The sequence below is a fragment of the Podarcis pityusensis genome, assembly GCF_964106645.2.
Source record: "Podarcis pityusensis genome assembly, chromosome: 12".
In the NCBI taxonomy this organism is placed as follows: domain Eukaryota; kingdom Metazoa; phylum Chordata; class Lepidosauria; order Squamata; family Lacertidae; genus Podarcis; species Podarcis pityusensis.
Window position 1 is genome coordinate 14128383 of NC_138037.1, and position 12943 is coordinate 14141325.

Sequence of the window (12943 nt, forward strand, 5' to 3'; positions counted from 1 at the left end):
AAACAGTCTTGGAACTTGGAAATGTTGGAACTTGCCAGAAGAACAAGAGAGTCAGTCTAGCTTCTCTAGGATGGGAGTTCCAGAGTCTGAGAGCAGCCACTTCCAAACATCCCTGTGAGGGTGGCAGGATCAAGAGAAGGGCCTCCCCTGAAGGTGTCAGAACGCTATCGGGTTTGCATGGCAGAATGTGGTCCTGGGCCTAAGCTTTGGAAGTCAGGCTTTAGAAGTCATAAACAGCCCTTTGAATAAACAGATTTAGATTTCTCAAGGATAACACTTTCAGAGAGAACAAGAGTTATGAGTCTGTTTTCAGGAGTTTAATCATTTGGGCATAGCTGCAGAACTCAGAGCAGAGAAAATCTTCATGAAAGTCACAGCAGCTTAAAAACATGTACCCAGTAACAGCAGTCTACAAAGAGCATTGAAGGTGAACTGCCTACTTTCATGTGGAAGAGGGAACAAGTCTCGCACCCAGTTCCAGCCAGCCCATGCAAGCAGTGTAGCATCACTAGATTGTTTCAGAAAGTGGAGGATGGAAGTAAGTACATGCACTTTCCCATGTTGGTACTATGACACAAATCTTAGAATAGTAAAATTAATTAACGTGCTCCAATTCTTTGCTGCTTAGAAACAACCCAAATCGTGATCAACAGCCCAGTTCCAATAGTCTGTGCAGAATTATTTTTCCAATATAAAGAGTGTTAAAAGGCTCAAGAAGAAACAGGGTCATGAATCCTTATGAAACTGAAACTAAGAATTAATGCTGACAAAGGGATTAAACAACCTCACTATGAAATGGAAATATAGGAGTCAAGTAACAGTGAAAGTGGAGGTAACACATTTCTGGCAAGGTTGCTATAAGGGAACAGCTTCGGAATAGTGGCATGCAAAGCTTGAAGACACTACTTAAGCTAGTCCATCATCCTTTCACACTTGTACCAGCACTGAATTTCAGGCAAGCCCTTCATCAGAGACACAGGCGAGAAATCATGGCACTAATGTTTATGAAAGCTATTGAAAAGCCTGCTATGAAAACTAATGACCACTTTGTCCCTTCATCAAGCAGTAATTTTGCTTGTCTGGGCAGATTGTTGGTATATATAAAATATATACTGTTACTTCTTCCTTTTAACTGGTGTGTTTCTCTGTTTCTTTTTATTTGCAATGACCTCTTGCCTTTCATTGACTTTCTTAAAAAGTTGGTTTAAGAATAAAAGTAGGCATCAAAGGGACACACATCTCCTTGCTATAGAGAAAAATCAATACCCCTATATTTCTTTGGAGGCTATTCTCCCAAGTTACGGTATCTATACTCTTTCGTGAGCAACAGCCATGCCTGGCCAATACAGCCGTGATTGCCAAACGGAAAAGTGTTCACATCACCTTAAAGGTTTCACTCCCCAATAATTGTAGATAGAATAAGTCCTTCAATTGGCAAGAAACAAGCTGGCCAACTTCATATGCAACAAATACCTGGATTCCTTCTTCACGTTGTCTTCTGAGTCTCAGTGCCATACATTCTAGAATCTTCTGGAACATCTTCTGAACATTGTCAAGAAGCTCTTCCCAGTCACTGCTATCAGTATTATGGGCTAAAGAAGCTTCAACCATCTCTCTCAGGATACCAAGTATCATTGGAATGCAGACATAGCCTCTGTCTAAGCAAAGAAAAACCAAATTAACTATCAGAATTCAGATTTTAAGCTATGCCACCCCATATAACTGTCTGTCTGTCTGTCTAATGGCCAATTAATTCCTGGAGGTTATTGATCCTATGATCTTACAATATTTATTGATTTAATTAATTTATTGCATGTATATCTCACACCTTTTTCTCCAAGGCACTCAAAGTGGGGTACATGGTTCTGCCCTTCTCCCATTTAATCCCTACAACAACCCTGTGAGATACTATGTTAGGCTGAGAGGCAGTAACTGGCCCAAGGTCACCCAGAAAGCTTCATGGTATCCAGGGAGCCTGTGGCACAATGAGTCAGTGTATCTGGCTGTTAACCAGAAGGTTGGTGGTTTGAGCCCATCCAGGGACAACTGTGGGCAGAATTTCTGCATTGCAAGGGGTTGGACTAGATGGCCCTCAGGGTCCCTTCCAACTCTACAATTCTACGATTCTATGGCTGAGTGGGTATTTGAACCTTGGCTTCCTAGGTCCTACTCAGACACTCTAACCACTAAACCACATCAATGTTACAGGCATTCCTCACCAGTTTAGCTCCTTTATGAAGTTACAGTACCCTATGCACACACTTTTTCTGCAAGGTAGCAAAACAGGATTTGACCTATATCCCGATCATGTCTCTTTCCACCCATGCCATGGATGCCATGTGTCCTACCTGGTTTCTTGCAAATGTGCACACAGAATGCCTATTCATCCAGAAACAAAGGCAGCCAAAGTCTACTCAAGAATAGGCTTTCTTAGCCTGAAACAAAGGGCTGCCCAAGTGTCAACTTAATGATATATTCAGAAGAGCATATAGTGAAGCTGCCAATTATGTGCATCAACAGAGTGGAGGCTGCTGCATAGACACTGTGGACATCATAAAGGACAGAAGCGAGGAGCCTCAGGGTGGGAGAATGACTGTGGCTCTCCAAGCCTCATCTCTGGCACTCAGAATCTGTCTCCCTAGGCCATATGTCCTCAGTGGCCTGGCCAAGCATTTTTGCCCAACTGAAAAGTGTCCATGAACTCAGATAAAAGCTCTCGCTTAGAGAGGGGCATGTGAGTGGGTGTAGAAACTAGCCTACTGTACCAAAGGTAAAATTGACATTTGTTGCTCTGCCTACCACTGACCCATGGTCCATGGAAGGCTGTCCAGAAGGCAATGCGGCTTTCAGACTGAAAAAGGACCCTCATTTCTAATACAGGAGAGGAATTGTTTTGGCTCTATGGCTTTACTATCCAATTAATGCACTCAGAAAAGGAGGTATTTTGGTGAAGTAGTTAAAAGAGCAACATCTTACTAGGTATATCCTGTAGGGTAATCATTGAACTGTGATTTTAATATCTGTGCTGGATTTGCTTTGTTCTCTGCATCAGAGACATGTCACTGCTATCTAACTGCTTGCACAATATGCAGTTCAGGCTCACCTCTGGAACTAGTACTTTCTAGAACTAACAGCATTTATAAAATTCATTTTAGTATCAACAGCTGAATTGCACAGTCATTATATAACTTATTTGTTATTACTGCATACAGAAACCTACTTGTATCAACATTGTCATTAGCTTACTACAATTTATACCATTTGGACAGAATCCAGTATTGTACAAGCAAACTTCATGATGTGAAGCCCCACTATATGAATTGGACTTCTCTCCTTCCTCTTGCAGCACCCCAAAGAAGATTGTGAGGGTTGCATGGAAGAGGAGAGGAAGGTAAAGTTCTACTTGCCCACAGATGGCATCGGATGCAACCCTTATAAATATGTATTTTATTACACAATATATGCTTTTTCCAATGTTGCTAATTTTCTCTTCTCTGGGATCTACTTTGTATGTTTACCTTGCATATTGGTGTGTGTGTCTGTGTATGCATGTGCATACAGAACGTTTAAAGTACAGAGTTTCACAAATTTTAATTTTGGAAATGTGGAATCCTTGTCATGTTTTAAAGGCTTATGGGCCAAACAATCTTAACCACACAAAATAAAAGGCAGTGTTAATTAGCCAGAAACATACCTGTGTGTATGATGACAATGGTCAAGTTCAAAAGGTGTGCTTGAAATTCTGAATCACCAAGGCCAACAGCTATAACATCTTTGCAAACTGTCAGGTAATTCTACATATGAAAAGTTGAAATATATTAAGATTTTTGTGCATGACCAGTACTTAATATTTAGATGCAGTTATTAAGCTTCTATTGAGATTAAAGCATGCTTGAGATTAGGAAATGGATGACAAGTTGTTACCAAGCTAGGAAATACAAAGTTTAATTTTTAAAATTTCTGTTTAAACATTTTTGTCATTTTTTTTTAAATGCAGTATTCCCTAATGTCAGCTCATTTTCGACAGTTTTAATCCAAAAGAAGAGTTAATAGGCTCTTGCTATTGGATCAACTTTTATAGGTGAATAAACAAACTTTACAGTGCTACCCTTCAAGCAGAATAACTGGAGGGTTGTTATTTTATAGACATAGGGAGTTTATTTATTCATCCCATTAGCTAATATTAAAATTACATGTTTTTTAAGAAGCCAGACTCATGTTTTATCACGCATTTCCTAAGTAAATAGCAGAAGAGTGCTTTGAAGGATTTAGCATCTACTGTACAGTCCTTTGTTCCACTGGCTGTTACTAGCACAACTCTTGAGGAACTCACCCTTGTAAAAAACAAAAATGAACGACAAAATGATCCTGCAATCGATATCCAACATCAAACCACAGTTAAGGAAGCTTAGCTATGATTTATCATGGCATCTGATCTGACATCTCATGGTCTGAAAGCCAGTCAGCAAATCAGTCTAAGGCCATGGTTTGAACAAGTTTCTGTACAAATTGACAAACCATAGGCATGGCAGTTAGTCTACCTCTTAAGGCTGTTGCGCCACATAAACAAGAGCACAGAGCTAAGGAAGAGAAGAGTAAGTGAAGCAACTGTGAGTATCTTGGAAGAGTGAGATAAAAATATAATAAAGTAAAAGGAAACCATAGGTGATCAAACCATAGGTGAGCACAAGCAGGTCTAAATTATGGATTGCATCTGTGTTTCTCTGGTGTGAGGTCTGAATTGAGCCAGTGTGAGGTACTGTACTAATTCAAAATACATGAGAAAAACCCCACAACATGCACATACATTTTACCTGAACCACCAGCTGAGAGGTTTCACTGGGCTGCTCTATGTTGCCTTCCTGTTCATCTATTTCAAAAGCAGGCAGAATGCTACTTTCTATCCAAGCTCCTGCTTTCTCCAAAGCTGACAGGTACTCCTGCCCTTCAGAGGCAAACTGTTAAGATGAAAACAGAAGCACACAAATATGTGATATAATATATTCAGATTCTGAGAGCTATTGCTGCTCAAACGCAGAGCAACTCTTGACATGACAGTACCTTATATTGAAGATGTATATTTAATCTGCAATACAGACTGAAGGCTCTCAGTGCAGTTGCAGGGTAAAAGGGAGGCCTTGCATCAGATCCTCTACTAGAAGAGCCTAGAACATCCTGAAATGTAAAATTCATACTTAGGAAGAAAACAAGAGATTTTGAGGAGTGGAGGCTATTTACGAGTACAGGTAATTCACATCTTATGTGGGGGTTACATTCCTGGCCATCACACACATAAGCAAAATAGTGTGAAGCTAGAACGATCCCCAGAACTGACAACATGAACCATAAACCAATACAAAAGAGGCTAATTGTTCATTCTATTGAGAAAATTACACTAGGCAACCTAGCTACCCAATTCTGATGATGCACTGGATGCTCACCCTCAAATAAAATGTTAATCCATACACCTGAAGTAAACAGCCAGTATCGCCCATCTGGCATATTGCCACATTGCCTACTTTAACCTAGTTTAAGTGTCACTCCAGCAAGCATATATTAGCATGCATTGCATCATCCTGTTCAAACTGTTCCATTTTATTACAGAGCTTGCACAATAAGAGACAAAAAAGGCTTGTGCCTGTGAGGAAATACAGACACATCACTGTAGTCAAGGTCTTTCTCATGGTAGTTGCTGTATTAAGTAATCTGCACAATCCTGCTGCTCCTTGCAAATGCAAAGGTTCCAGGTTGGAGCAAATATAGAAGAACAGAAGTATAATTATCATATATCATTTATCTTTTGGGAAACTTTGGCCAATATTATCAAGCAATGTTAATCTGAACTGACATAGCCTGATAACACTATGTATGCATTCTGAACAGGGATGAAGATTTTTACATCAATTTGACCCACAATAAAAGATAAACTCTTAGGCAACATATGAAAGCTACATTTTGTTGGAATAAGTTGCTTCAAAGGTTTACTCGATGATTATGGAGCAGAGAAAGATATCCACAAGGCAGATAACAGCAGAAAACCTTATATGTTACTTGCTGGCATTAATTCAGATTGCCATACAATACTGTGGAAGAGTGAAATCTAACCTTTGCAGCTTCAAGAGCTTTCAAAAGATGGTCCAGCTTCTCTTTGGGGAGTGACAGGAGACATTCCCGATTCATGTAATGAGTCAGCAAATACTCCATATAATCAAGCGCCAATTCTGGTTTCGACTCATGTGTCTCCTGGATACGTACTCGCCGTTCAGAAGTGCCATTACTCTAAATACAAAGAGAAAAGAGCTCCTTTATATTTAAACAGTAGGAAGATATCATTTTAAAATGTTAACTAAAGCAACGATCCATCTACAAAAGGTGCATAAGGCAATGATTCAAAGCCCAACTTTTTTTTAAGTATAATTTTTATTATTTTCTTTTTTGACACAGTACAGTATTTCAAACATTACATTAACAATATACTCTTTGCTCTGCCAAGTTTCAAAGCCAGACTTTTAACACACCTCTCTTCCAACTGGTTCAGCAGTTATCCAATCACAGATTAATTCAAGAATGTGTCCCACCTTCCCCCAACGACACAGACAGTCAAGAAGGGAAGAGTAATTGTTTTCAGTGGCACCATTTTCCAGATTCTTCAGTTTAGAGACCACACCACAACTAGAAACAAATGCAAACACGGCACGTTAGCCATTTAAGTACATAAGGTTACCTCAAAAGCCTACACAACTTTTCAACATGCCTATGGATCGAAATATCCTTACTAGAATCAAATCTGCATGGCACACAGTTGACAGGAAAAGTTTCTATCCACATTTGGAACTATAAGTAAATACATAAATACCTGAATGTAGGAATAGAAGCAGGAGTCATGAAAGATGCAAGGACAATTATTGGTGACACACAACGATCATCCTAGATTGAAACAAAGAACAGTCTAATAAGGAATTTCTAAACATTTGGTAAACAAGGCCACTTACAAAGAGAACCAAATGGTGCCCCCTCCATTTTCACAGCAAGTTCCTTATTCATTAAGATTCTCAAAAAGTCAGGTCAAGAATTATTAAGCCTGATTCATATTGATACATCTTGTATACTTGATTGCCACAAGTTTGGTCTGCCTAGACTGTGCTACAAATATAGACTAGCAATACTGTTAGATCTTATGTACACTTGGCTTGCATATGTTTACTGTTGTACTTCCCAGTGCATTTTTTACAGTTTTGAACAGCGCTGAATAAAAAGAATCTCTGATCATTGAGATCTATGAATGACAAACATTCCATATGAATATATATATATATATATATATATATATATATATATGGAAAGAGCATCCATGCATTTAAAGTTACAGCAACGTTATGATTTAATGTCTTAAAGTTAGAGCAAATACAGAGGCAGACCAATAACAACAAATCTGCAAAACTTCTAACCCTTTCTCTTATCTACAGGATGTTGGATGCATGTACTGCACTTCTTCAATCTAATGATCTGTTATGAACCACCCTAGGATCCCTGGATGAAGGGTGGTATACAAATGTAATTCATAATAGTAATAATAATTATTACGATGATGATGAACTGATTGTCTTGTACTTCACAGAATTCTCTTATTCCTACTGTATTCCCTCTACACAAAAACCCAAGCAAGTTCCTTCTTTCTGTTTTTAATACCTTTGCATTCTTTCCCCTATACCTGGTGAGGGACAAGGGGCCACAGAATAAAGCTTGTGAGATAAGTATTACTGTGAGTTGGAGTTCAAGGGGGCTGTTCTGTTTGCAATTGTACCCTTTCCACCAACAGAATGAAACCTTTGCATCCAATACATCTATAGGAATTTTAAGTGTACCTCACAGGAGAACTTACCTTAAATACTTTTAAATATTCAGATAGCACAGAAGCAAATTTTCGGACAATATGGTTTTTGGCTCCTTCGTTGCGATTAAGTGGTTTTTGAATGCTTCTCCACAGAATTACAATTATTTCAAGTAAGCCTGCCATGGAAGGTATGTCATCAACTGACAACACATTATGTGGCACCTGAAATGTAAACAAGTGAGGATTATTATGCAATTTCTCTTGCACAGTGCATCTCAAATTAGGCTTATAGGCTTTTAAAAAATGGAATGGGCCTTCTTGAACTCATGTGTATGATAATACAACGGATGCTGTCAGGAATTTTAGAAAGAAAGCAATTTTAGAAGTTTGCTATTATCTGAGAGGGCCAGTGTTCCAGGAATCAAGGGGGAAATGAACATTAACTGTTTTTTTCTTAGATCATGTAATAATACCCATTGAAAACTAACATCCTAGAATCTAGATTTTATTGCCTTAGAATTCCCAAACACAACACAGAACATAAGAAGAACCCATTGGATCCTGCCAATGGCCTATCTAGTCCAGCTTTCTGTTCTCACAATGGCCAACCAGATGCATATGGAAATACCAAAAGCAAGACCTGAGAGTAACAGTTCTCTCCAAATTTGTGATCCCCAGCGACTGACATTCAGATGCATACTGCCACCAACAGTGGTAGGAGAACATAGGCATCAGGGCTGGTAGGCATTGATAGAAGCTAGAGATACAGAAACAAGATGAGGACCCTGAAAAATGAATGCGGGGGCAGGTAGAGCAAGGGAAACCAGCATTTCAAAGCAAGCCTTTCCAGAGACTGCAAAAGAAAGCCTAAAGAAAACACAGTAATAATAATATTAATAAAAATAAAAATAAATAATAATAATAATATAATTTATACCCCATCCATTTGGCTGGGTTTCCCCAGCCACTCTGGGCAGCTCCCAGCCCCAAGTAATACTTCTTATGAATTTATTTTTTACTTTAGAAAATGCCTAGACCAGTGGTGGCCAAACTCGGTCCTCCAGATGTTTTGGGACTACAATTCCCATCATCCCTGACCACTGGTTCTGTTAGCTAGGGGTGATAGAAGTTGTAGTCCCAAGACATCTGGAGGGCCAAGTTTGGCCACCACTGGCCTAGATGAATATACAAACATTGTAGCTGTTTATGGGTTAGCAATTTAGCTGCCAGAAATTTAGCTGCTAGAACGAAATTATAGTTTAAATCTGGTTCAGGTGCTGACAATCCCAGTAATAATCAATATGGTACAGAGTAAACACACCTCACACAGGCCTAGTTCCACAGTAAGGCTAACATAGCCTACTAGGACAGAGTGTGCTGGCTCCTAGATAGGAACTTGCAGCTGCTTTGCTCCTTTCTGGTCTGTCCTACTAACCAGTCTTCTAGGTTTGGACAACACACTAAGCCAAACCTTGGTTTAGCAGCTGTACTGCAACTGGGGAACATCACATCCCACAACAAGCACCAAAGAACACTCTTGGTAGGTGAAACAGTGAACAGTTGTCCTCTATATTTTGCCCCAAAGAGCAAGACAGAAGAAAGGCTCAGGTCCCGAGTACAATCCCTGGCTGGGAACATGCTGTCTGAAACCATGGAAAGCCACTACTGAGCCAAGTACATAGACCACTTCTTATTCTCCTAATTAGCATTTTTATCTTAGAAACTTTGTGTTGCATTCTTACACTCATGTTCTCTTTCTCACTGTCTTCATCATCGCTGTCAGATGCTTTTAATCCCTGCCGGATACAGGCGTTCAAACAGCTCTGAATGGTAAGCATCAATTTAGCTAAAATTAAAGAACAAAGTGTGCAATTGTGAAAGATAGTGTGAAACAGGAACAATTTAAAGTAGTGGGCAGCAAAGCAGTCAACCGAATCATTACTTACATTCAAAAAAAGAGTAAGTTTAAACATTTAAAGTCTTCAATGTAAACAAAATATAAAAATAAAAACAGTTTAATGATAAAACACGGTGCTGCTTAGAGCTTAATATTTTATTCATTCTATTTCTTGCTAGTGTTTTTAATTGATTTGTAAATGGCCTTGAGCATCTTCATGGCTATATATTTTAATATAAAATAAAAATAAATTATTTAAATGTGGCTGAAGTTAACACCCTGTATCACTCAATGGCTATGCACTGAGGAGGGAGTTAAGTACGATCTCCATTTAAAAATAAATAAGCCAAGTAGATACATAATGCATGCATATAAAAGGTAGCAATAAGAATAAAAACCCCATATAGGTCTCTCTCTCTCTCTCCCCCTTCCCGGCATTTATAATTTGGCACAGAATTTTCAGAAGCAGCTACTGGCCTACGAGCATTTACAGTAAGAGCTACTACACAATACTTTTGCTCATAGATTCTTTATTATAAACCAAGCCATTAGCTCTCCAGAACTTTACCTATGTTGGTTGGGCTGGTGTACTCATAAGCATACTGGTAGAACTTTCTAGCCGCTGCAGGGTTCATTTGGATTAGTGTGACACAGCGCTCACACCACACTTCTTCCGGTTGATCGATGGGCATGAAAGAGCTGAACAGGAGATTTACTATGCGCCGGGACACAGGCCGTGAATCAATCTCAAGGCGAGTTAAGAGATGCTCTATAGGACAGATTTTCCAGAACTGATTTGTGAGGAATTTGGAGCAGGGCAGTATGGAGGTGAGGAAGAGGAAGAAAAAAAGTTATCATGATTACATTATCTAATAATCCCATTTTGCCTTTTTTTACATGATGCTTTTTCTAAAATCTCTATTCAAAACATTCCTTTACAAATCCCCCCCTGGATCATCACAGCCTCAACCTTTCAGCATGTCTGCTAGTCAATACTATTATTATTTCTTACCCGTCCTTTACCATAAAGGTTACAAATTGTTCCCACAAACCTATGCAGGCTCCAACAATGTAAAAAGACAATGTTAAAATCAACTATCCCTCTTCCAACATGTCCTTGTCCTGTATCACACCTTGTTATCTACCTCTGTCTGCATCCAATCTATGGAGTTTAGATAAGGCTTCTGGGAACAGAATGCCACATCTTTATTGTGGCAGTTCCAGGCACACTATTTGGGGTTAAAAACAGAGCAGGGAGCAGAAGATCTTATTCATGCAGTTATTGTACACACGCTGGTCTCAATGCACTTGCATGAGTATGAAAATGCTTTTTTGCAGCAGGTTGAAATTGGGAAACCTGTATCACAGCTGAACAACTATTTGGATATTTCTTCCCTTTTCTCTCTTCCCTCTTCTCAGCACCGTTAGGAATGGGCCATGGGCCTGTTCTTCCTCCCACAGGTGCAGAAGTGCCAACAAAGAGACTCCATTTATCTAAGCAAGGCTATGGATGCTAAAGCAGAAACAGGTTCCATATCTAGGGTCAGGAGAGCTTGCAAATAATTGCATTCACTTCCCTGACCAGAGGTAAGAGCAGAAAGGAAGAGCTCAAGGCTCATTCCTGATCTTGCCACACATAAAGAGCAAGTAGCAGTGGTCAGCAGTGCTTTAAAAAGGTACTAACATCTGAACATACTTGTAAGGAACTTGGCCAGCTTTCAATTGACACATCGACAGACCCTTTACTCTGCTTACTGAATTATGTAAAATATGCCACCTTCTATCAAGAAGCAGCATTATATATTATAATGTGTGGCCTGAGTAAATAGAATGATAAGGAAAATTTGGATTATAAAACTAACAATATTGAAAAAGCAAGAAAACTACAGTATATGGAGCCCAGCACTGAGTTTATACAGAGTTATAAATTGAGCATTAACTTTATAATGATTAGCAGGTTCAAAGAAATTTAATGAATTCAAATAGATCAACTGAAAATGAAATATTATTATATATTATACTGTTTAAATAATAATTAAAAGTATATAAATTGCATCAATCCAGTGTATTATACAGCCTTATAAATGTGGAAACTTTGTAATTTTGGAATCTTGCAAGTGGGGAAGGGAATCAAATGGCACATTGCTTAACCATTACTTATAAGTATGCATAGCAACGTGTGCCTGAAAAATAAACTTTCCTGTTTTCAAATATCAGTGTAAGTTTATCAGTACGAGCAAGAATTGTCCTTTTTTCCCCTTATAAAAATCCAAGTCCTCATCATCATATGTATATTCCAGCAAATGCACACCCCAAAAAAACCAACGGAAGAGCTGCTGGTGCAGACACAATAGAAATAAAGTACTTTTCTAAGCCCCCACCCCCAGAGGCTTCTATTAGTTTTATTGTAAACAACATAGGAATAAATAAAGAACTCAAAAGATCACAGACATACAATGATATTATTGACCATAGATCTTCTGATCCGATTTGATTCTAAACTAATATCTTCATATTTCCTAAAAGCTGTTGGAATACAGTTGTCCCTCCTGGTTCTATTTCTTCCTAAACAATTCAGCAACATCCCAGCTCTTGGTATCCAGTTAGTGCCCAGTTGAGTTCTCACATCTTTTCCAATTAGGGGCAGTTTATTTTTGCAGCTACAAAGTACCAATAATTTGTAACTTATGTTTAAAAATAATCAGGAAATAAAAGAATACAACTGCTGGACATACAATCAAGATAATTGCCAGAAAAACTGCAAAAAAGAAACCAGCAAAGGCACTGATTAGTTTAAAATACAACAATAGTAAATAGTTTGGAGTGAAGTGTTAATAGGTTACCTGCACCCCTATTCTTTTAGGATTGTTGCAGTACTGATGAATGTACATCTTTCAGAATAAATTGCCTAGTTCTATGCAGCCTGTCTGCAGCCTAGCAAACCTAATTTATCCTACCTTAGCAGCCTTGACAGACTTAATTTTCAGCAACATATCAACGAAAGCCACTCTAACTTTCTCCGAATTGTCATGGAGATTGTATTTCAGGGCTGGCAGGAGCTGTTCCAATAATGGGTGGGTTAGTACGTTGTCCAAAATTATAGGCAAGCACTGCAAGAGAGAAAAGAAAAAGACCAATAAAAGGTTATCACAAGAAAGCAGGGAATACAGAACTGAAACTATTCTAATTGCTAACCACATGCAGCTTAGAGA

General features: G+C 38.7%; 1 protein-coding gene across 6 annotated transcripts in view; it reads right to left on the bottom strand.

Annotated features, from left to right (window-relative positions):
* NCAPG2 (non-SMC condensin II complex subunit G2) overlaps positions 1-12943 on the bottom strand; it is a 35200-nt gene that overhangs the window by 8342 nt on the left and 13915 nt on the right. For all 6 annotated transcript variants that reach the window (XM_080974009.1, XM_080974004.1, XM_080974005.1 and 3 more), the window contains exons 13-23: positions 12689-12841; positions 10300-10522; positions 9577-9680; positions 7883-8056; positions 6857-6927; positions 6519-6672; positions 6106-6279; positions 5062-5175; positions 4815-4958; positions 3695-3794; positions 1474-1658 (exon numbers count right to left, since the gene is read on the bottom strand). In XM_080974009.1, the coding sequence (XP_080830135.1) occupies positions 1474-1658; positions 3695-3794; positions 4815-4958; positions 5062-5175; positions 6106-6279; positions 6519-6672; positions 6857-6927; positions 7883-8056; positions 9577-9680; positions 10300-10522; positions 12689-12841 (1596 nt within the window). The remainder of the gene's footprint in view (positions 1-1473; positions 1659-3694; positions 3795-4814; positions 4959-5061; positions 5176-6105; positions 6280-6518; positions 6673-6856; positions 6928-7882; positions 8057-9576; positions 9681-10299; positions 10523-12688; positions 12842-12943) is intronic.